Source organism: Molothrus aeneus, chromosome 2 (genome assembly GCF_037042795.1).
Source record: "Molothrus aeneus isolate 106 chromosome 2, BPBGC_Maene_1.0, whole genome shotgun sequence".
NCBI classification, from domain to species: Eukaryota; Metazoa; Chordata; class Aves; order Passeriformes; family Icteridae; genus Molothrus; species Molothrus aeneus.
In genome coordinates this window covers 37,726,780-37,751,890 of record NC_089647.1, presented here as the reverse complement: position 1 = coordinate 37,751,890, position 25,111 = coordinate 37,726,780, and the positions used below count along the sequence as shown (strand labels likewise).

Here is a 25,111-nt window from a genome sequence, read left to right as displayed (position 1 = left end):
GCTCCATGCAAGGTGAGCAGCTTCAAAACGTGCACTGGTAGCAGAGGTGTGACCCAGAGGGCCTGAGGGGCTGTCCTGCAGGGCTACTGAGTCCCTCTGCCTTTATGGGTGCCCAGCCCCAAGGTGGATACAGCAGAGACAAGGGGCACCTCGAGGTGCAGAGACCCCTGTGTCAAAGCTCAGAGTGATCTGGTTAAGGCAGGGACACCTTCCACTAGACCATGTTGATCAAAGCCCCATCCAACCTGCCAACTTGACCTTGACCATTTCCAGTGATGGGGCATCCACAGCTTCTCCAGGCAACCTGTACCAGTGCCTCACCAGTCCCTGCAGACTTGAGACAGATACACTCAGCTGCAGGGGTTCATCTGCCCAAAGAGAGGTACCTGCAAAAGGGAGGTGCCAGCATCTGGTTTACTCATCACAGGACCTCCATACCTTCAGTGGAACATAATTACCCCTGTTAGAGAAGGTAAGGAAGTTGTGACAAAGCCAGTCCAGGGACCAGCACTGCACAAGAGGGAGTTTCTCCCTGTGAGCTAAGAACTGTGCTGCTGTGCTGTGATTTCTGTATGAAACTGGCTATCATGCTGCACTCCAGGTGCATCTCACTGCATCTCACAAGAATAAAACAATCCCCTCTCCTGGCACACACACAGTCATACTGCCTGCAACACCTCAGCTTTTACCTACTTATTCTGTAGCTTAATTAATTGAATCTTAGAGCGCTTTGAGAGAGGAAAGGTGTTTAAAAAGCACAAAAGAGCCATTAATATCAGATGTCAAGCTGTTACAAGGAAAAACTGTGTTGCTGCTGTTTTCTTGATTAGTCAGGACACCCTAGGTTGTTATCTCATTTGCATTTCTGTGACAAAAAATGATACCAGCCCCTCTTAGGAAAAGTCATTTTATTTTGTTGAAGCCATACGTTTCCAAGGATAGAGTAAAGCTCAGGAGCCATAAATCATGCCTAAATAAGAAGAATCTCAAACAGTGTTTTTTTGCAGGATGTTGCTTGTTCTGTGATAATTGCTTGATGTTCAAGGCAGACTTCCCACTGCCTGCTCAGACATGCAGCACAGAAGAGAAATGCCCCATGCCAGTTACTGTTCTTAGCATTTGAAATCTGAGCATGTTAAGACAATTTTAATAATACTGTTGCACCTTTGCCCAAATCCTATAGAGCTGCAGCACCCTGGATTTCAAGGACAGTCCACTTGCTGCCAGAAGTCATGGCTGCAGCAGAGACATGCTGGCCTGAGCTAGGTGGGGTACCAGTGATGGTGGCAAACTGACAGTGCAGACCTCCTGAGGTGCCTCAGCTCTGCTGCTTATCAGCACATGAGCCCCCATGTCACTGTGACCGCAGAGCTGCCCTGGAGATGCTGGTGGACCTGGGATACAGGGGCTGCTGGGCTCGGGTGTAGGGAAGAGCCCCAGGAAGTGCATGGCTGGCTGCTGTGCAGTGCCATGCAGCTAAAATGGGCCAGAAACAAGGTCACACAGAAGGTGCAAGACAGCTGTGGGGGGCAGCTACCCCTTCTCCCCAATGCTTGGGCTGCAGTTGAGAGCTGCCACCTTCACACCTGCCTTCAGAGGCTGCTGGGGATCCTGTCACCCCACCCTAGCATCCCCTGGGGCTTGAGCTGGCTTCTTTCCTACCTTGACAGCTGCCACGTAGCCCTTGAGGAGTACCAGGATTAAGACAGGGTCTCATGAGGGAGTGGGAAATCAGCTCCACATCTGTCTTGACAGCAGACCAGGCATGTTGAGTGGGCAGACATGCAAAGTTCAGTTTGGAGAGCATCCACTGGCTGCTCTCTGCCTGTTAGGAGCTGTGACTTTGCCCCTCGCACCCAACATTCCTATAGCAAAATGTCACTGACTTTACCCAACTGCAACCCATACTGGCATCCAAAAGCTGTTTTTCCTTTTGAACAAAGCCAGCTCTGCTTGCAGCCTCTCTTTCTCCATGAAACAGCAGTGGCCCATGAAGGGCGAGGCAAGGAGTCATCCTCTCTTTCCACTCATGCCACTGTTTCCCCACTTCATCACCATTGTTGGCAGCCCCAGCTTTGCCATTTGCATCACTGCTGAACAGGGTGCCACCTGGCCAGGGTGTGCTGGGCTGGGATGTGCACACACATCTGGTTGCATTGAACACAGCCCCTGAGCTAAAGAAACAACTCTGTCCCATCATGAACCAGCCAAATCTCCTTTTCCCTCTGAATCCATCCACGCCAGCTCAGCCTTGCTGCACGATGCAGAGAGGCAAAGCTGTCATGTTAGTAACTGAGTTCTCTTCAACCCAGGACAGGCCACCACCAACACAGCACTACTGGGATGGCAGCACCAGCTTGCTCACTCCTGGGACTCATTATGGGATGCTACAGTAGGTCAGGGGTCCACACCAAGCTGGCGCTGGAGGGAGAGACACAGATGGGTGTGAAAGGAAGGAACCATGTATGTAGGACTCCCAAACACCTCGTGGAGTCCCACCAAAGTAAATGCTGCTGAGACAGGAAGCCTCCCTCCTGCAGGCAACTGCACCAAGAGATCCAAAGCCCCTTGCTGAGCCCCAGGGAAGGGCAGCACTCCTGTGCCTTCTCCAGCAGTGGCAGACGTCTCTATGACCCTCATCTGGCTGCAAACACTTGCTGGTCCCCTGCAAAGCCCTGACATGTGCCCCAGCTCCAATTTCACAGATGTTGGGGGACATGACTCATGCTGGCAGAGGGAAGAAGGGGTGAAGAGTGAGCAGAGAGGATGTGCAGTGCAGAAGAGGAGTTGGTTCTGCCTCTGACATTAAAGTATCTCTTTGTGTGTGGATCTTCACCCAGCAAAACAAGTGCTGCAGCCCAGGATCCCTCCTGCCTCTCCTCCCACCTGATAGTCCATAGTCCCCTGTGTGCTTCAGGAGCAGTCAGCTCTCAAGGGAGACAAGGCAGTTTGCAACAGATTTGAATCCAAAAGTGTGGCTCCCAGATCTGCTGGGAATTGAAGCAGACACGAGGGCTTCAGGGCTAAGGTATTAGTGGGTTTAGACCTTCAGAGAACACCACATCTTGAAGATTCAGGGCTCAGACCATCAGTGGTCACCAGACAGCAAGGAAGGGTTGGGGGAAAACAACCTTGGTATGGCTAAGGAAAAATGCTTTCCCACCATGCAAAAAAAATGGGAAGTGGGTCCTTCCTTGCAGCAAGATCCATGCAATTTTAGATTGGAAAGGCCCGAAGACTATGAGATATACCCAGCTGCACCCCCTCCACCAGTGGGACATCAGAGAAATGAGCAATGCAGTCAATAGCAGGACCTTGCCCCATGCCACTCTGCTCCCTGCTGTTTCCCACCCCAAGTCCTTGCACTCTTGCCTCCCTCTCCTTTCATCAAGTCCCAGTAACCCTCTGTAACTCATGTCCTCCCTAACCACCACCACCTGCTCCTCGGAAGGGCTGGGCTTCTGCAGAGCTTACTGCCACTGCATAAGTCTCAGTGTCATCATAGCCAGAAGGAAATTACCTCATACCACATTTAGTGTGCATTTCCCAGAGGAAGCCTCTTGACACCTGCAAATCACAGAAACTTTGTGGCCTGCACCGATAAAACCCGAACATTTTACAGCAGACAGAACTCTAGTTACAGTGGTGGCGGCCCCGAGTGACATCGCCTTGGCCCTCCTTGTTATTCCCCAGTCAGTTCATTATTATTAATGTCACTACAATAAATACCAGAATGAAATTGACAGCGTTTGGCCACGTATCTTAAAGCATTGCCCCACTCCTCCTTTATTCCATGTATCTGCAGCCTTGGTTTCTGTTCCTCTCAGTCCCCAGAAGAGCCTTTAGGCACAAACCGTTTGAGGATGTGCCAAGCCAGGTAATGAAAGCCATGCAGAACCGCGGCCGTGGCATCCATGACCAGCGAGAAGGTGCCCACGATCCCAGTGGCCATGTCCTGAAGGACAGAGGGAATGGCACAGATGGAGTGGTAAGGGAAAGCAGCAAGGTGAAGGACGAATCCCACGGGGATGCTCAGGATCCTGTAGGTGAGGGACATCACATCTTGAACAATTTGCAGGAAGCCCAGGAAGATGTTGATGATGACCCTCCCAACATCATAGGGGATGCTGATGAGCACCATGCTGATGGCTTTAAGGTAGGACACCATCCCATTCCACAGGCTGCAGACTCCACCCAGAATTGTGCCAACAACTCGCTTTACAACAAGCCACAGAAAATAAAACACAAATTTCACCAGTTCCACAAAGATGTAGATGAGGAGTTCCAGAAGTTTGATGAAAGGGGTAGCAATGATGCCAGCCACTCTTCTCACCAAGCCATTCTCTTTGGTCTCCTGGTCGTTATTTGTTCCTACTTGCTCTCCAGAGCGGATCTGACTGACAGCTTGCAATACTGCTTCTCTTTTCTTCTGGCTTTGTTTGTCTTTCCCACAGTTGCCCTTGAACAAGTGAACTCCTGGTAGAAGCTGCTTCTCCAGCTCTCTCACTGTGAGGTCTGCCAAGCTGTTTTCATCATTGGTTTTTTTTACTAGTCCCAAGGACCATCCCTCTGAAGCATCACAGCAGGCTGCCAGCCAGAGGCTCTCTGGCACCGACACCTTGCCTTTAACTTGGACACGGGAAGGAACTGCACCTGCAAGGAGATATAGATGATCCATCTTGGAACAGTGAGGGATCAGAGCTTGCTCTACTACCTTCCCAATGTCTCTGTGCCAGCTTTTGCTCAGAGCCGGGCTCAGAGGGACAGCATTCGTGAGTGTGTAAGTGGCCATCTGGAAATCCTTCTCATTGAGAAAACTGGGATTGAGAAGGCCTCTCTCATAGCCAGAGCCCACGTAGTCTGAGGTCAGGGCTTGATTTGCACCAAGGTTGGCCACAGTGCCACCAATATCAGCTTCATGCACCATTTCATGCAAGTCATTTTCTGGATCATCTATCTGAAAGAGTAGAGAGAAACATTACTGCATGCAATTCACCTTCCTAGAAAACAATGTGTAAAATGAGCCCTCACATGTACTTTTCATTAGCACTATTAGTACATGCTGTGCCTTGGATTATATCCTGCATCCTCTCATTACCTTCCTTGAAGTGCTTCAGAGGAGTGTATTCTCTACTCAGCTTCTCTGACAAACACATTGGGTTAGGCTCCAAAGGATATTTGCAGCTCTCAGCCTGGTATACAGCACAGCACAGACTTAAAAGTCTCACCAGGCACCACATACCAAGCCTTGACTTGTAATTTGTCCTAGAAGAGATTTTTAACACCAATAGATGGCTAGATTTAGGGTCATGTTTTCACCTCCTACTTTGGTGGTACCTGCAGTTCACTTAAGAACTTAACCATGGTTTAACTTAAGCCCCTCTGAACTATCAAATCCAAGTCATGGGGAAAGAAAAAAAAAAAAACCAAACAAAAAACAAAAACCAAGCAAGCCATGGTGTATAAGATGTCTAGAGAAGGCATTTACCTTTCACTGCTTATTGTCTAAGAAGCAAGAATGAAACCAGACATCATGTCAGATGACCTGAGCTACCCCACCTTGAACAGGAGACACAGCAGTGAGCTCCTAGGGCTGTTGCAGGGCTGGTCATCAGTAACCTGATCCTCACATCATTAACAGTCTGAACCTCATCCTTAATGACCACCTGGCATAACATGGGTGAGGGTGCCATCACCCAAGGCCCTCGATGGAATCTGTGCTACCTGCTTGTGTCTGTGGCTCCCGTGCAGTGGAGCCAGAGGTAGCAATTACTGCAGTGGGAATTTGTCCTGGAGCCATGCACGAGGGAAGGGAGTGGGCAGGGGAGGTAAAGAGCAGTGGGAGGAGAAGCACTAAATGTCAGGGTGTGTTCAGGTCCTTCTCAGGTGACCACAGCTCTGTCTGATCCATAGTCATTCTTACTGACACTGCCTGCAGCCGCTCCAGAGGGCTGTGCCAAATTGTCATTTTGTCCCTCAAATTAGAGGGTGAACATGTTGCTAGAAGTTCAGGGGTAGCAGATGATCTCTGGCAGTCACTGCCTTCTGTAGTCTCTTTTTCAGAGGGTGCGGCCCTCAGGTCCCCGCACTGTGCTGGCCCAATTAAACCTTCTGCCTTTGCCCCTGGCCCATAAATTGTTTACTGCACTATATAATATGCACTTTGGAGACACCTATGACAGACAGCTCATAGTCTACCTTGAATCACTGCCAGGTCATCCATCCTTGTCTCCTGACCACCCTGTAGTGCACTTGGACAGATACCCAACTATGTCCTTGCAACCTTACATAGCGTTTGCATCCTCTTAATGGCACATCACCTCCTCACAGCTCTGCACAAGCCTGTCAGGGTGAAAGGGCCAGTGTCAGCAACTGTCCATCACCCTTGCCTGGGAGCTGAGCTCTGGCTGGCCTCCTGCACCAGCCAAACCCCTGCAGTCAAGGCGCAGGGCTCCCTCTGCTCCAAGCCTGGTCACAGTGCCAAGCCTGGCCATTGCAGAAGGCTGCATTACCCCACCTCCTGCTAAGGAGGTTTCTTGCTTTTTTTTTGAAGTATCTGGTGCTTATTGCTTCAGGAGGGATGATCATGGTGAGTCCCATGTGCTGATGCACAAGTCACAGCTTTTTCCAAATGCACCACTTAAAAAGACTTATTCTGCACTTTTGCTGCCTTATTCTGCTCCTCTTGCTCAGTGACCCCAAACAACAGGCTGCAGCTGGCTGATGAGGCCAGACATTTTGCATTCCACAAAATCACTGTCTCTTCCTGCCCCCCCTTCCCTTGCCATTCTCCCCTTCTGATGAGGTGACGGTGTGCCATGGGACAAGGGATGCACCCAGTGTGTTAAATAGCATGGAAGAGGTGAGGGGGATTGGGCATAGATGTGAGGCTGTGTCCGGGAACTGTCCTCAGTGCTATGACCCTTTGGAGTTTGACACCCTCTCAGAGACACTCATCCCATCTCACTCCCATGGTGAGTGCTGCCAATCTACAAGGACACAGACCTAAAATGGATCAGCTCTGCCTCCTGGCAGGAATTACCAACCTACACGAAGCAAAACAAACTCTCCCTATGAGTTGCTGCATGCAAACCTTGAGGATCCTATCAAGAAAATATGTCCCTGGTTACCTGTCCAGTTGCAGGCCTTTGCACTTACCATCAAGATTGTTTGGGTGCAATTAAAAAAGAATATGACAAAAATGCAACTGTATGCTGCTCATGTGTCAGGCTCTGACATCACCTAATTATGCTTATAATAATTCCTATTATGGTTTGTCATAACTAATGTGTACCTGAGGTTTCCATGCCTCCTCCAGCTCAATCCCAAAGGCAGGCTGTCTCAGCACTGCATCTAATCTGCATTGCAAGATACCCCTCCTCCCTGCTTCAAAAAGCTTCTGGCTTGTGTCACCCCAAAACATACCTGTGTTCATGGAGTCAGCCATGAAGCCACCTGTCCAAACAACCTGGAAGAGCTCAGGGCAAAATCTAAGCAGACAGGTAAACTCCCTATCATAGAATGGGGGTTTAAAAACAACTAATGTGCCTGCAGCCTGTATGGATGTTAGCACATAACAATATTGATGGGTGTCACTAAGTGGAGGGTGCAGTTTGACAGAAGGGAGGGAGGCAGAGGGGGATTAAAAGTATGGCAACACACAGTTATTAGGGCAGGCAGCTTCCATTGAGTTTGGTCATTTGACAAGGCAGGACACTGCCACCCCCCACCTTCCCCACCCTGCTATGTAGGATCCCTGAACTTCAGCTTCCCTGTCCCACCACTACTTCCTCAGACACCTTTGCACCTTTGATTGAAGTGGAAATGTTTGATCAACCTTAGCTGGGATTCATACCTCAGGGAAGAGGCACACTGAGCCTTACACTGAAGTTTCTGCAGTAGGACCTTCACCAGTGGCTCTAGAAGTGCCTGTTCTCTTGACTCTACCAAGAGAGATTGCAGGAGCAGCTCAGAGGTAACTGCACTATAGCTGGGCAAGAATCTCACCTTGGTTGTCTGCCTGGCAGTAGCCATTAACCAAATGAAAACACAAGGTAATTCATCCAGCCCCTCATAAATTAGGATGGAAAAAGCAACTCCGGAGTTTTCTGTCTCTCTCTAAGCTACAGAAAGAATCAAACAGAGATTTCCAGACAACCAAAATGGAGTGAGGTAAAAGACATCTGAGTGACTTGCTCACAACCCCCAGGAAATCTGTGGCAGAGCAGGTTTTCAGACCTGTGCCTGGGGGAGTCCCATCAGTACCCTGCTCATCAGCCTACCCTTCCCGCTCTTTAATTTTTCACTAATTGCTGAATTAATTCATTGTTTCCAGCTGCCAATCTGCGGTGGGTGGCACTGACATTCCTCACACTTCTCACCCAATTACTGCCTCTGTGCTACATTTGGCATTTGTTTCTCTGGCAGACATTCCTGAGGAGGGAGTGAGATGGTGCCTTCACCGCTTACATCATTATCCCAAAAAAAAAGCATATGACAACTTTGAGGCCCTCACTGGAGTGCTGAGCGTGTTTGTATAGTGATTTCTTTCCGTTTGCTGTGTGTCTGCATCTCCATGAGCAAGCACATGCCACTGTGCAGCTGAGCCAGCCCCTACCCAGCTATGCCTGTCTTGGCAAGGAGATTACCCAGAAAATCGGTAATATGAGCTCACTGGGCTGTGCTGCAGAGCAGGTGCTGCTAAGGGCTCCCTTCAGCAGCCAGCTGACCTAGCCTTGGTAGAACACACACAATGGGTGTGAAAGCTCTTCCCCACTCTCTCCTCCAAGTGGCAGTGTCTGAGAGGGCTGTATGCACTTATTTCTTGAGTTATAGGAATTTTTCATATTCTTGATTTCTCCCATTACATATTCTTCTGCAGTTTTGGTTTGTGGGTTTTTGTGGGTTTTTTTTTTTTTTTTGGTTTTTTGTCCTAGTACTTCTCTGTCTCAGTCAGAGGTTACTCCAGGGAAATGCAGAGTTCCTAACTCCTGCCTCTGAGACATCTGCATTTCACTTCTGGATGAAGGAGACCCATTAGTGTCAACTAAGAGCTACTGTCAACCTGTGAGGCTGCTCTGGAGAAGCCAGATCAAATGCAGCACCTGCCCTATTATTTCTTAGGCCACAGAAGGTTTTGGTGACAGGACACACACCGTTTGGGGCTCTGGAGTGCTGGCAGAAACCAAGACAAGATGAGGGGTCAAAAGGATGGAGCAGGAAGGGCAGAGAAGCCAGCTCAAGGGAGGTCCAGGGGAACCAAAGTTACAGGGTGATGGGGGGGAGCTGGCCACTGTTCCGCGGCAGGAACAGCTCCTGAGCCTACCTAGGAAGGTTGGGAGAGCTGGACCACAAGAAGCAGGAGGAGATATGGGGGCTAGGGGTGATGAAGGGTGTCACTGGCCAAGGCAAATGGGAAAGGATCTCATCTCTGCTGCTTTACCTTGCTGCCTCCATGGTACTGACCAAAGATTCTGCCAGCCTAGGTCCCCTTTGCACTTTAAAAATTTGCCACCCTTCCACAACTCAGTAATGACAGATTCTGCAAAAAGTTTCCTCTGTTTTAAAAGGGCAAGCTCCCACAGCTTACCTGTGAAGTGGAAGGAGCTCAGATCAAAAGGCCTTTAGAAACTCCTGCAACTCAAAACCCAGCCCAGAGAGCCAGAAGACAGTCCAGGCTAAGATAACCATTTAATATCTCCTGTCTTCAATGCCTGTGGCCTCGTGGCCTTAGTATCTCATCACCACACATGAGAGAAATAAGCATAGCATTCTCCTGGCAGAGGGGTGAGCTTCACCCCACTGGATTGTGGCAACATCCAGTAGCTGAGGGCCACACTCCCAACACACTGCTCTGACACTGCAGCCATTCCTGCCCTAACAAAGCACATTGCACACTGATAATCTCTCCTGAGCTCAACAGATGGGGTAGCCTGATGTTGCTACAATATTCGTCTTTATCACTGCTGAAAAATCTAAAACATGAGGGGGGGGGAGGGAGAAGAGTTGAAGTTTTCTTACAGCACCACCAGTTTTTAAAGGATTTCCATTAAATCGAACAGCCTGAAGGCCTTGCTTAAACATGCCTAGTGACAGGGAAGACAAAAGTAATTGAGGCTCTGGAAAAGTTCATTTTATACTGCATATTTCTGGCCCGACTGAAACCTGCACGCCCCACAACACAGCAGCTCATTTTCCTACCTCAGTCTGCAACACTGGGACACACTGAAAAGCTGCAGCATCAACTTGGTGAACCACAAATGGATGCTTTATCTCTGCTCAGTGAAGCTAAAGAGTCCCTATCAACACTGTGATCATACTGGCATCAGAACAAACTTGAACTTGACACTGCGATGCTTAACCCACCAGCAGCTCTCCCTGCCCTCAAGAGCTGGCTGGGCAGGACAAACACATCACTGGTGTCAGAGAGGGCTTTCCTCTCCCCTGGCACTGCACTTTCATGCAGCAGCCTCTCCGTTTTCATTACAAGCTCCCTGGGACAAGAAACTATTTGTTTGCTCAGTTCCAAGCACAAAAATAAGTTCTGCTCATGCTAAATTCATACCAACAGAAGTTCAACAAGCAGAGCTCCTGCCTCCTCTGCCAAATTCTAGTCCCAGCTTCACCCCAGAGGAAACGTTCTCCAGGAAGAGTCACTTTTCAGCAAAGGAAAAGCTGCCTTACCTGCGGTTCAACCAGCCAGTTCTCCTCCTCACTTTGAGCTGGCTTTGTAAACTTAAAAGCTGAATAAAGAGGGATTTTGTCCTTAGTACTGTAGAGGGTTGCAAAGCGTGGCTCTTTGTTGTACTGCTGACAGATTTTCACGTGGAACGGCTCCGTAAATCCTTCGGGTGGGACTTGTCCAGAGAAGAACACGTTACACTCGGCAAAACCAGTTTCATCCTTTCTAACAACTCTGCCCTGGGAAAAGCCTGGGAAAACCGAGATGCAAAGCAAGAATACAATTGACGTCTTCATGGTGCACTCCCTGGAGCCGAGGGAAGCGCCGTGTGCCTCCGCTGGGTACGGCAGGGGACCTGCGCTCAGAGTCCATGCAGCAGCCAGGCCAGGAGGCGTCTGGAATCCGGGTGTAGCGTGCGAGGCGAATGAAATCCGAAACCGCGGCCGGTCCCTGCGGGCGGCAGCGCGTTCTGCAGGCGGCGCGTTGGGGCACGGAACGCGCGCGAGGTGCTCTGACACACGCTGCGGACGGACGGACGGACGGCGGCTGCCCGCGGGAGGGGATGCCCGGCAACCCGCAATCATCGGGGCTCTCGGGCGACGCGAGCAGCAGGAGGGACGCCCGGGGCGGCGGCAGGGCTGGAGCTGAGCAGCGGCACCGGCTGTCCAGGCTGGGGGTGTGGTGTGCTGCATTGCAGCAGTCCCCGGCAGGAATTTTGGCTGACACAGCCAGAAATGTTCCTGAGGCTGTCAGAGGGGATGCTGCAAAGTCAGATTCCACCACCCCAAAGAAAGTATTAGCTGTCCTCTCTCCGGCTGTGAGCCTGGCCAAAGGAGAGGGAGAGATAGAAGAGAGGTGGCAACACTGGAGCTGCTGGGAGCCCCCTTTGTCCCTTTTTGGGGTGTCTGTCGTCACTATTGCTGCCAGCCAAATGCTGCTTAGATACTTGGGAAAGGCATTCAGCTCCCATCTCTCCTGGCGCTGTATGGGGAATTCAAAACCCTCCAGCATCACCTCATCTTGAGAGACCCTCTCTCAGAAGAGATTAAGAACAGGCAGAAGGCTGAGGACCCTCAGATCACGTACCCCTAATCAGCATCCACCACAGAACGTTTTGGCCAAACCTATGGAACTGGCAAAAAAAAGGAAATGAAGCTGCTCCCCTGAGTTTATGTTCAGCAGAGTAACCATCCACCCAATAAACTGCTGCCTATGATACCTTGGCTACTGCTGGGTAAAAGCAGTATTCCTTCAGTGACTGGGAAAATTAATGTTTTCAAAATAGTGGAGACGGAAAGGAGATTACAGAGCAGTACCTTGGAGTCAAGAAAAGGTAGCATTTTCCCACCCAAGAAGTGAGATGTCATAAGCTGTGTTGCCAACAATTTTTAAAAATCCTTGATCCCAATAGGGCACAAGTCCCTTTTATAATACAATTTCCAAGCAAAAAAAAACTCCCAAGTACTATCATCCGACAAGAGCTTTGAAGACAAGATAGGATTATGTCCATACTGAAAATGATGAAGTGGAACAGTGAGTGGTTAAAGGTGGTGAGCCTGCCCAAGGGCAGAGAAGGAGTCTGTGAAAGGCTAAAAATAGACCACACTGTATGACTATCATTCCTCTACTCAGGGATGACTTCTGGAAGTATCAAGACAAGGAAATACGTCAACGCTTCTTGGTGTGGTGATATCAGCTAAGGGAGACAGAGGCAGGCTGGACAGGCTGGGGAACAACAGGAAATGTAGTAAATGGGCTTGGGTTTGGTCCAGGCAGATGACTGGTCACCCAGCCCTACCAGAAAGAGTTAGTCATGTTCAGGAAAGGTGATGGAAAGGAAAGAACAGACATAAAATTTCATTTTCCTGGATGTAAAAAGGCTCCTGGAAAATCAAGAACTGAAGCTGAACCTTTGCTGTTAGGTGCTTTGCTGATCCCAGACTTGCAATCACCTGGGCAGCAGAAGAAAATATTTTCATAAGCCTGGTAAGCTCTACTACCAGGCAAAGCTAGGTCAGACAATGAATTTGAACACCCCACTTCAAGGCTGACATGCATTACCTCAGGATGGGCATGGTCCCAATCCAATGAAAAAGCAGCATGAGGTGCCTGAAGATGTGCATGACAGCAGGCACTAGCACACTGAACAGATCAATGATTTCCACCAGGAAACATCCTGCCTCTGTCCTACACCTGTGAATCAACCCCTTGCCTCAAAGCAGCAACTCTGACTCATCAAATGTACAGCCCCAAGTTGTCTTCTGAGCCTGAAGGGCTTTTATGGGCTTTTGAGAAACTCTGAGGAGTTCTTTCCTTTCAGGGTGTGAGGCTGGGGTCTGTCTGCCAATTGAGATCTGCATTTACCAGCAAACAGATACACCTGACTCATCCTGAAGAGCAGGAGCTTCAGGTTCTCACCTCCCATGAGGAGCATCAGTTGAAAGCCAGCATGGAGTTCCACTCCTCTGCTCCCAGTTCGATTTTCTGTCCAAACAAGGTGCCTGTCCAGTTTCTATCTCATTTAAGATAGCTGTTGTGACCCTTGAACACAGAGCTGTGTATTTTTTTCTCTTGCTAACATCACTATTACTACAGAGACTCGTGCCGTCATTGTGCTGTGGCACTCATCATGCTGAAAAGATAAAGACAAAAGGACTGCCCTGCCCCAGGAAGGTTACATTCTCAGCCAAGGGACCATAGACAGAGGGCTCACAGTGAGATGGAGTTGGCCAGAGGTTTTGATGACCTGGTGCTGCAGTAGCTTATCTGCTATCAGACACTTTGATAGGCATTACAGGGAGTGATGCCTATAAGCTGTGATAGTGAGCGATGCCTATAGGAGCTGATGCCAAAAGGACTATTAAGATCAGATTCAAAACAGCCCTAAGGCTGTTGATGTGAGCAGAAGAGCTTCGGCAAACTACACATTGGGTTGGCAATGGGCAGTGTGAGCTGGTGGTGTCAGCAGTGTGGCCCTGGGACCTGGGGCTGCCTTCTCCAAACCCATCAAGGAGTGACAGTGCAATAAGCTGAGCAGTGTCAACAGTGCAGGCAAGAACCTGATGTTTCATGTGATGGAGCAGAGGGAACCCAGGGAGGATGCAGAGTGATGTGGCCAAAGGGATACGTGAGAAAAGTGATCATAGAATCACAGAGTATCTCCAGTTGGAAGGGACACACATCAAGTGCAACTCCTGGCCCTGCACAGGACGCCCCAAGAGTCACACCATGTGCCTGAGATCATTGTCCAAACCCTTCTTGAACTCTGTCAGGCTTGGGGCTGTGGCCCTGTTCCCTGGGGAGCCTGTTCCAGTGCCCAACCACCCTCTGGGTGAAGAACCTTTTCCTGATATCCAACCCAAACCTCCCCTGACACAGCTTCAGGCCAATCCCTTGGGTCTTGTCATTGGTCACCACAGAGAAAAGGTCAGTGCCTGCCCCTCCTCTTCCCCTCATGAGGAAGCTGATCACTCAGTGGCAGGCAGAGGTTGTGGGAGAGAAGAGAGACTGTAGACAACAAACTGTATAGACACAGAGTTTGCAAGGCATGACAGAGGTAAAGCGTGTTGGGGAAAATTAAGAGAGGCTGGAGGGGAGAAGGGAAGAAAAGAGGTAAGGATCCAAAAAATGGCATTGACCAGCAGGAAAAGGAAGATATTGGGCAAAAATTAGAGTGGAGGAGGATCTGCATTCCTGAAAATCTAGGGTGCTAAGAAAAGGTGAAGAAGGAAAACAAATGGAAATAGGTGTGAGGAAACCCAGGAGGCAGGTTGTGACAGGTCAAGTGAGATGATGAGAGAAATCTGAGGAAAGTCTCTTGTGATAAGAAAATGAAGAGAAAATATGAGGAGGAACAGGGGGAAAGGAAAATTAAAAGTTTACATCCATCTTCATTGACCTGCCATAGATGAGCAGTGTTCCTGTTCTCCAAGGGTCAAGAGCAGGACCAAGAACAAGCATCAAGAACAATGTCTCAAAAGGAAGAATAACAAACAAACAAAAACAAACATGAAAAGCATGTCAGCATCCAAACTCTCTAGCCATTAAGAAGCTGCCAGGCTTGTCTGTCTGCTTTCCCACACTGCTTCTCCAGCCCTGTCTCTGTTCACACGACTGACACTGGATTTGCTACAAATAGAAAATCTGTCCCCTCACATGCTTGACCCCTCTACCCTAGCTTTTCAAAACATTCTTGACTCCAAATATTTTTCCAGGCTGGATCTCCAGTCTCCTATCATGGCCTCTGTGAGACTCAAGTGCTGTATATGACTATCTCTTTCTCCTGAGAAGAAGAGGAAGAAGACAGTGTCTCCAAGGGTGAGCAGTCTCATCAGAGAGACACCATTTGTTTCAGTAGGCATACCAAGCTTGGACTTGGAGCACAGCAGTGCCAGCAGACATGCCATGGCATGTCAGAGAGCACATCTGCCTCCTCACTGTCTCATGGGGAAACAGTCTCTTTTTAAAATCAGTTTAAAAACTTGCTCTGGGAAGGGAGCCCAGTGCTGAGCTACAGGGAAAAGCAAGAGGGAAACAATTTTCCTATTGTAACTAAGAGATTGAAGGGCAAGGGGAGGGGGTGGGCAGAAGGATAACGAACTCTAGGGAAGAGCTTAAAAACACATTTTTGGGATTTTGAGTCCCACCTAAAATGAGGTTTTAATGCCAATCTCTGCTGCCTTTTGTCTACATACCTTCCCCACGGTGTCCCTGGTGCTGGTGAGGAATGGCCCTCCATTGGCAGTGCTGCTTTGTTGCTCAGCTCTGCCATGATGCTCACTAGCAAGGGTGGCCTGGGAGAGGCCACGAACTACCTCAGACTGCCAAGGATGCTGATATGGCTCCTCTGCTTCTTTACTTGCATTTTCTCCTGTCCAGACTCAGTGTCCACTCACAGCAGACAGTGGATGCCCTGAAGTGGTGTCGCAGTTGAATTCAGAAGAGAAAAAGAGCGGGAAGTTTTAAACAAAACATTATAGAGGAGCTTGTCCACAATGTACAATCAGAGGAAAACGTGACAACTGGGAAGAGTGAAGCCACATTGCTCTATGGATGGTAACACCATTAGGACAGAGACATATTCTCATTTTGTACAAAAATTTGCACAGTGGAAGTCTGACAGGCACCTTGTAAAGTATAAATGAACCATGCATCATGAAGTATAAATGCATTGCAGAAATACTGAATAAAATTAATAAAATCCAAATGCTGCTTCCTTTGGCATTTTATCACAGTCTTCATACCCAAGAAATCTCTGTTAATCTTCAGACTGTCTAAAAGAAGCACAATGACAATCCCATGCTAGACAGCAAAAGCAGGATGGATGTAGATTAGCAGTATAAGGCAATGTTTTTAATAGTGCAAATGATTATCTGTCAAAATGAGCTATTTAGAGATGTGCTGAAAGCTCCAGTATGTCCATTCTTTAAATTAGGAGGTGCTTTTTAACATGATAACAGCTGAAAAAAAAAGAGATGATGTTTCAACTGTAATGGCCTTTGTTTTACAGATTGTCAATTAGTCAGAGCCACAACAGTTCTTCCACACTTTAAATCTGTTTTGGACAGGGAAGTTATCCACTTACATGCTTTTCTTCTAGGTATTAATATTGATTTTTTTTACTATTTGTTTTATTTTATATTTTCAAAAGTGCAGTGTGATTCAGTCAACGCTGAGAGCTTGCTGTGCTGCATGCTGCCCAAAACAAAGCGTGAGAGAGCTCCTGACAGTCTGCATTGACAAAAGACTGGTGAGTGGGAAGAAAATTAGAAGTACAGGCTTGTTAGGCTTGCATCATCTTCAAAAGAGGGAAGGAGAAAGCCATAGCCCTTGAGAAAGCTAAACCTGCTGGCGGGATCCAGAACCTCTAATCAAGAGGCAAGATAGTAACCACACCCAGGACTGCCTGTCTCCAGAAACAGCACTGTGTTTTGGAACCAAGGAGTGGTAGGAGGAGTGAGATGTTCTGCATTAAAGATTTGGCCAGACCTGATGGATGGCTCTGAGGTTTCAGCTGCCCCCCAGCTCCAGCACCCTCTGTGCCACTCAGATTGGCAGTGGAGATGCCCCTATGGAGCCCACTCATCCCAACAGCCAAAGCAGAGAGGCAGGCACCACAAGGCTCTGACTTGCATCACTCTACACGGCCAGGCGAGGACAAGGCGGCACCTCCAGATGTGCCTCTGTCTCTGCACCAGCTTTAAAGTGAACCCAGGATCTCCATAGCCAGCTGGTCAGACAAACCTCAGGCAGGATCTAATGTACTCCTGCCACCACAGAGACTTAGTTCATGAAAAATTAAGTGCGTTGGCTGTATGAGAGAAGAGTGAGCAGCTCTTTCTCCATTCTCGTTTCAGGCCTTGGCTTGCTACTGAAATATATATAGCAACTGCTCTAGGCACAAATGTAGTATCATATTTTCCACATATGTTGCTTCTTGGCCAGTACTGCCTAGGGAAAAATTCAGATGTGAAAAACACAATCACCAGTACCAGGATCCTGTCACTACCATGAATATAGGGCTCAGATCCTGCCCTGAGAGTTCACAGAATAGCGTTGGTGCATGACAGCCAGGACAGGGTATTTCCTCTAAAATAAAAAGCAGCAGTGCTTTTAGTCATGCTGACAGCAGGGTGGAAGGAAGTACTGGCCTCAAATTAGACCTCTAAACAAACAGGTGGCTGTTGGGATTGCAGGTTAAATTACAAGTGCAAAACCCATAGCCCCTGAGGAAAGGTAACTTTGTCTGTCTCTCTCAAGCTCAAGGTAACTTTGTCTGCCTCTGTCAAGCTAGTTCAGCATCTAGGAAATTGAGGTTTAGATCTTTTTTCCGTCAGGAGGCAGAGGAGGTTTGGCCTCAAGTGTCTGACCCCTGCAAGAGCCAATGACAGGAGTCACTGTTCTGCTGCCCTGGGCTGCTTGCCAGTGAACTTTGCACAAAGAGTCAGAAGGAGAATCACCTTCTGCCCTTTAGTTCTGTAGCGAAAGCACAAGAGCAAGAGTCTCACAGTGCAGCCTGGACCACTCTGCTTACAGTGCCTCTGAGCAGCAGCGCCTGTGCCTGTGCTAGGACATGGTGCTCTCAATCTCCTGTGTGCAGCAGCCAAAGGAGCCAGAACTCCCTTGAGAGCACCACAGCCTTCTAACCTCCCTCCAGCACAAGGCCTGTGTAACTGCTCCACGTGTTCCTAACTGAGCATCCTTACACCTGATGGGAAGTGCTTTGAAGCATGAACTACCAAGCTCATACCTGGTAAACACTGCAGGAGCTGGAGTTGCTGGAGTAGGCAGGGTCCAGCGCAAAGAAAACTTGAAGGGGGGAGAGATGTAAACAGTGAGGCACATTCATCACACGCCAAACATTCCTGTGCGAGCCCTACCCCCACAGGCACCAGCTCTATCGGTCTTCCCTCCACAGCCACTCACAAGCTGCCGTGCACTGGTGGGTGGGACTCCCCACCAGCGGGATGCAGCACCTTGCACAGGACCAGGACTCCTCCCTCTATTCCTGCCTAAATTTTTACCTCCACGGATAGCAAAGCCAAGTCATTAGGGGCACAGTAAGATAGTTCTGGATAGGAGCAATGAGGTCAAGCTGCTCACTGTGCATGTTTTTACAGGGACAGAGATGTGGCTGCTTTCACCATGCTCATGACAGGCAACTGGACAAGGAGATCAGGGAAAGGGAGGGAAATGCAAAGCTTGGATGCAATTACTAATCCTCAATAGCAATGATACAGAAACAGGCAGTGTCTTGCCAAGATGAGGCACGTCTGCAGAGGCATTTGCAGCATACACACCTTCTTGGTGTGTCCCAAGTCTTCAGGGGAGCATGCAATGCCCCATTCAAAAGGCCTCCTGCTTACACCCATGGTGGAGCTCCATGTTCAGCTGAAACAACTGGCCACCAGAAATCCTGAACCAACCAATTCTGCTAATCGTGTTTTCATACTCCTAACCAGTATTAACCACTCAAACTTCAAGTGAACCCCTCCTGTCTTTCTGCACAAATCACAAAACAGAGATTAAAACCCAGGAAGGGAACAAGTTTTGCCAGGCTGGTGTAATCTGTAAGTGGCTTAAGTCAGGGTTACTGATCTTGTAAGACAAGCCTGCTTTATCCTTAGTCTGAGTCCCACAACAGGACTCAGTTCACAAGTCTTGCTCAAATAGAGGTGATGGTTTGGATGGTAAAATTAAATGTCAAAGCCCTGTGGGCTTTGCAATATGGGAAATAAAATTTCAGAGCCTGCACTTAAATGGGACATTACATCTACAAGTTGCAGGGCAAAAGCCATTATTTATCCATTGGTCCATTATTTGTGATTTAAAAAAAAGGGAAATGCACAAGACTTGGAAAGAGGGGTGACTTTATCAAGGTCCCCTGGCTAGGGGCAGTGCTAGGAAGAAAATAAGAGTTTCCTGAGTGCCAGCCCTCTGCACTGACTTAGTTCCACAAAAGCAAAAGGCTCCCTTGAAGCCCCAGCAGCTAAAATACTGTGAATTTGCAATCAAGAACTAAAAGAAAAACAACCTGCTTGATCCCACTTGTGGGGATTTCATTGTTTTTCAAGCTCTTGTTCTTTGTTTCCATCTGAATCAGAATAAACTCACTTCTGCCCACGTCTGAAAGAAACAATGTGGCTGATTAAAACTCTTTCAAAGCCCGAGAGGCCTCATTACTGGCCAAACCCTTTACTCAGTGTGCTAGTTCAGTAAATAAAGGATAACTAAGAATAACTAAAGGTTATCACAGTGGTTAAGAGAACTCACTGCTGGCTAATACCAGCTAGAATCCTCTTAGTAGGAACACATATTATATTTGTGTGGCATCTTTGCAGGTAGTAGAAATTGATCCTATGACTGACCTTCTTTCAATTGGTTTGAGGACTGCACTACTGAGATGTTACTGGAAAGGAACCTGAATTGTGTTTTAACTTGGTCAGGATGACATAGAGCTGTTTCACTTTTCTTATAAACTCTTCCTTGTATTCCTGGTTTGGAGACTGAAGACAAATTAAAAGATTCTGTGCTTCCACACTGGGCTCTCTATTCCTTAGAGCCCTGTTTACAAGAAGTACTTACCTGCATCTTGAAGCTTTCAGTAACTGAAATTTTGAATCCAGAAGGATCTCATTTAACTTAACCTCATCTTTTTAGATAGTTTTACATTGTAAACTCCACATCTTCTAGTTGCTTTGTAAATTACTAATGAAATATAGAGTAGGATTTTCTGGAATTGCTCAAGCAAGGGAGTGAATCACCTCTCTTGAGGTGAGGAACCTGTCACTCTCCACTGAACAGATAAATGGCCCTAAAGATTTGCCTAGACTAGATATCTCACTTACCTGGAGTGGTATGAGAGTAAGCCTAAAGCTAAGGGAGAGATGCACATAAACTGAGGACTGATTCAGACAGAAAATATAGATAAAGCATTAAAACATTAAAAAACTTCCAGAGAAGTATGTGTACCAGCTCCTGATGTTATTGCTAAAAGTTATAGCTGCAGCTGACTCTTACAGGGACAAGGTCATCTCCATCCACCCTGCCTAACAAATTCACTTGTGAATTACTTCACTGGTTGCTTTATTCCACACCTACACAAAGGGAGAGGTAAAATGAGCAGGTTCAAAGCCAGAGTTACTGTGGTACATGGACAGCCAGCCCCTCCCTCCTATAACACCAGTATTCAAAATCTGGGCACCGTGCTCCTGAGACTCCTCCCAGTCACACTGAGTCATTGTCAGCCAGCATTAAGGAAAGGATAAAATTAGCTTGACTATTAGAAATGTTTGGTTAATAAATAAAACAGTAGGGCACTTTTGCTTAACAGTGGATGCCACCATAGACAGAGGTATGTCCTGGCTGCTTGCCTGGGTGTAAATAGTGCATGGCTAAAATTATTTGCTTTGTCCAAGCTAAAAAAAAATCCCTTCAGTAGAAACAAGAGAGCTTCCATGGAGCTGAGCATGCATCCAAGACCGTGAGTCCAGGAAGCATTAGCTGTGTGTGTCTTGGGGCGCCACTCCTTCCTGCAGCGCCCTCCCTTCCCCAAGTCCCTGAGTGCCTTTTGGCTGACATCACGTCTCACGTTGGAAAATCACTGGGATCTCAGCGGAGAGCCATGCTGTGGGGAAGCAGACAGAGAAGAAACAATTGACAGAAGATGTATTCAAAACCCAGTGTGTTGGACCTGCAGCACTGGTCTGGCTCGTTTAACGGCTGGCTGAGGAACCACAGTCTGCGGTGTCTGATGCAGGTCATCGCTGCCCCAGGAGGATCCAGATCAGCTCCTCATCCTGTGTCTTTTCTTCCAGGGAATTCCTGTTCATTCCTGGGATTTTCCCTCTGTGGTGAATAGGTCACAATCTACGTCACGTCTCTGTTGCTGCAAAGCAAGAGTCTGCAGCTGCTAAATGCACCCATGACTGGAGTACTGAAGGCACAAAAATCCCAGAAGCCCAGGGAATGGAATGGAATGGAGCAAAGAAGCAGAGAGTTGGAGAGATGGTGCAGTGGGAGGAGTCAGGGCAGAGGTTACAGGCTGGAATGACTTTGTGAGCAAAGAGAAGCAGCAGTAAATGGCCTTTACTGTCCCATGGCAGGCAGCAGGGAAGGTGTGGCGGAGAGCAAAAGAACACAACATCGCAAAGCAGCCCCTGCTGACTCACTGGCTGAGTCACAGCCTTGCCCAGCTTCTATTCTTTTTCCAATCAAGGAAACAGCAACTTCCCACGAACTTCTTTTAAGGCTGGTTTGGATGCTGAGCATTCCTGCACCAAATTTCCACTCTTGACAATCCCCTGTGCCCTTCTATATCTGTTTCCTAGCAGGAGACACAAACCTTCAAAGCACACAGCGTCCTGAGGGAGGAAACGGTGCTGTGGTGCTGTGGCCACTCCAAAGCAGAAACAGGATTTACAATTTATTGCTGATCAGCCATGCAAGCTGTGCCTCAGATGGCCAAAAACAGGCTCTCTCAAGAAAGGGGAGGCAAGGGAAAAATTCAAGCTGGGAGATTTCCATTCCAGCACTGAACCTCTGCCCTGCTGGGGAAAATGCTCACCTTCAGAGCACTGCTTTGAAAGAGGAGATTGCACATTGTTCTGCTGTACTTTAAGGGTGGGAAGAAGACAGCCTACAGTGGGAGACATGAAAACTCAGGAATTACAATTGCTTCAACTAAATGCCATTCTGGATTCAGAAAAAAAATCCGTGAAAATCAGTAAGTAAGAGGAATGCTAGAGATGCAAGAAAGGGGAACCAAAACCCAAAGAATATACATTGAAAGATTTCAAGAACAGAAAAATTACACAGGAAACAGGAAAAAATCCCTACACTGGCAAGGCTAAAAGGGAGTTTTTAAAGTCCATTAGGGACATAAACAATCTTCATAACACTACATGCCAAGAAGTAGATGAGAAAAACATTAACAAGACTCCAGACAGGCACAAGGTTTTTAGAATGTTTTTGTTCTCTGTCAGGACACAATGGCTTTTTCAGTCTTGCCATGATCTCAGAGAAGGACCAGCACTTTGGTGAGACCTACATTCTAAAGCACTGGGATAACCAAAGAATGTTGGTCTCCTGGTGTGATCCACAAGCAAATACAAAACTGTACTGAGAATGTGTAAGGTACCATAAAGGATTTGGGACACTAAGAGGCTATGCCAGTGACACCAGGAAAGGATTTATTTTTAAGACCGATGCCTGTAACACAACCAAATATGTTTATTTATTGCAGCTCAAAGACTACATGGAATTTTCTAATCCAGAAAATGACAACTCTGAGAAGGATTCAAGAGTCACCATGGACATATTCCTGGATTCAAGCTCCCAGTGCAGTGGTGTGGGTAAAAAGGCCAGCGTGATCCTCAGATAAACAGCTACATAGAAAACTGTGGTAGGAAAGTGATTACATCTCTCTAGTTCACATTGATGGAGCTGATGCTGAAAAAGTTTTTATATTTTTGTTGTTGATGGATTGGATAGAGAGCAAGAAAAAGCCCTCAAATAATTGGTGTGAGGAAGAAAACAATCCCAAGACTAGAAGAGCCCAGGCAGCAGCAAGACTAGATTACAAAGTATAAATACCTAGTGAGAACACAGGCTTTTAAAATTACCAGAGAAAGGCACAAAAGGCACCCATGGTTGGAAACAAAGACAACTGAAATTAAAAATAAGGTGTAGTTTTAAACTGTGAGGATAATTAATCACTGTAGGAAATGATCAAGGGAAGTGGTGACTTCTGCTTTTCATGTTTTCCATGCAGCACACAATACCTTTCTAAGCATTGCCACAGCCAAATTGCTCAGCAAAGACTGGAGCAGCCATGGGAAGGGGGAAGATCTGGGGGTTTGTTATTGTCTACTTGTTTACATTATCTGATGACATTTCAATGCAGAATCCAGGAACACAGGAATTCACACTTGCCACCTTTACCACTGAACCTGAGTGATGTCCCCTTCTAGATCCCTGCACTTTGGTGGATCTTTAATCCCTTCCCTTAGGCTTGGCTAGTCAAAAACACACAGAGAATGTCCCTAAATGTCAAAGCCTGCCTGGTGGGGCAATAATTCTCCATGTGTAGGGTGAGCCCTGCTTGGGAAGGAGCTCTGTGATGTGACCCAGAGGGACTGAGAAGCTGATGGTGATATTGATGAGTGCGGACATGCTCTGGGAATAATTACTGGATGAAGGCTCTCTGAGCACTTGAGCTGGAGAACAGACCAGCTATTATTGTTAGGCTCGGAGACAATATGGTGCTAAACTTCTTACTCCTAAACTAAACCCAAACAAGTTCAAGATTGGGAACAACTCTGTGTGATTTGAGATCTTTAAACCCAGAAGTTGTGGACCTGTGAAGGTTAGGTGCTTCTGCAACAAAACTGACTTTGTATTTTTAGGAGTCTGGGCTCAGGCACCTCCACCAATATCCTTCTTTAGTCCTCAAGTCTTCTAAGGAAATCAAGCCCTTCACCATAAAACACATCTTGGTACACACAATCTGCGGGAAGGGAAGCTCCCTGGGGAACAATTTTGGCCAAAGAGACAAAGCCATTCCTTTACTGTTTGAAAAGTTCCAATCTGTTCAGAGCAGGGACTGTGGCAGTTTTTAACTCACAATGGAATGCTCGCCTTTTCCTCTAAGCCAAGAGCAGGAGAGGTCCCTTCAGTTCTGGAGGTCTTTAATCAAGACTTGATACCTTCTGCCAGATGGATATTACAACTGGACAGTAGGCACTGCCTTCAGGACATGTTACTGAGCAAAACATGACAATCTGCTGCACCATTACAGTCAAATCAGCATAACAGTCAGTGCCTCTTGATTTAAAATCCACAGATCCGTAATCTAGGGGTAACACCACCAGAGCAGAATGATGCACTCAGTTCAGGCTGCTGTGAGCTGTAGCCCAACAACACAAATTTCCCAAAGCCAGACTTCTCTGCAAGGTTTGATCTTGAGTTTAAACTGCTTGTAGTGGAAAAAAAATCATAAACCCATTTCACAGGGTGCTGATAGAGGCTTGCAGATGAGAAAATGCAATGCTGGATACTTGGTTATTGACAGGTGTCACTCTGCAGACGTGACACAGTAATTACTGCCACTATTTATTCAACTTCAGAGCAAAGCTTAACTTGCTTAAAATATTTGTTTTCTTTCTATACTAAAGACCCAGTTCTTCCAAGTGCTTTCTCTGACGGCTCGTTAAGGCAAAGGGTGCAATTGCCATGGTTGCTGTAACTCCCTGGACAGCAATATCTGTGGGACCTCTTGTGGGCTCTCTCCTAAATTGCATTTTGGATGTCCAGCACTCGGGAAAATGTTTCTGTGCCCATCTGTAGGTACATCAGACAGCCTTTTACTTCACATGCCTAAGTGTGGATTCACAGAAACTTGACAATAAAGTGCATCTAAAAGGAGCAATAAACACAAGGAGGGAGCTGCATTTTAAGAGGGGGAATTTAATTCCTTAGTGATCGTCATTCGTGCTTTGGCTTCTTTACACAGACAGCAATGATTATAGAATCACAGAACACTTTGGGATGGAAGGGACCTTAAAGAGCATCTGGTTCTAACCCCCCTGAATGGCTTAAAGCCCCGTCCAGCCTGGCCCTGGATGCTTCCATGGATGGAGCATCCTCGGCTTCCCTGTGCACCCTGTTCCAGCGCCTTGTGAAAAATGCGTATTTTATGATTGGCTTTTTGCAAATATTAAAATGAATATTATACGTGCTGTGTTAGAAAGTAATGCTGTATTAATTCTCTTAAGTAGTGTGTTGAATATGGTTTTAGGTTATAAAAAATGTTAAAATAGAAACTATGCTATGTAGGATACTTTTTTTAAAGAAAGGACTCTCAGTGAGATAGCAGCCACAGGACACCTGAATCTTTCAGAGAAAAAGAATTTATTGCCCTCTTATCAGAGG

General features: G+C 47.4%; 1 protein-coding gene across 1 annotated transcript; it reads right to left on the bottom strand.

The window, feature by feature from the left end:
• Nucleotides 1-893: 893 nt before the first annotated feature.
• Nucleotides 894-11,230, bottom strand: ENDOD1 (endonuclease domain containing 1). The gene is made up of 2 exons (XM_066544715.1): nt 10,684-11,230; nt 894-4,957 (listed from the first exon to the last, which is right to left on the bottom strand). The coding sequence occupies exons 1-2, from the start codon at nt 10,975-10,977 to the stop codon at nt 3,824-3,826; spliced, it is 1,428 nt and encodes a 475-aa protein (XP_066400812.1). The 5' UTR covers nt 10,978-11,230; the 3' UTR covers nt 894-3,823.
• Nucleotides 11,231-25,111: the final 13,881 nt, after the last annotated feature.

What these genes read in the sequence shown, in the direction of transcription:
- ENDOD1 (XM_066544715.1), bottom strand. Translation starts at nt 10,977, where the DNA reads ATGAAGACGTCAATTGTATTCTTGCTTTGCATCTCGGTTTTCCCAGGC. An exon ending in ACTGGCTGGTTGAACCGCAG is followed by an intron (nt 4,958 to 10,683) that starts GTAAGGCAGCTT and finishes CTACTCTTTCAG; the next exon opens with ATAGATGATCCAGAAAATGA.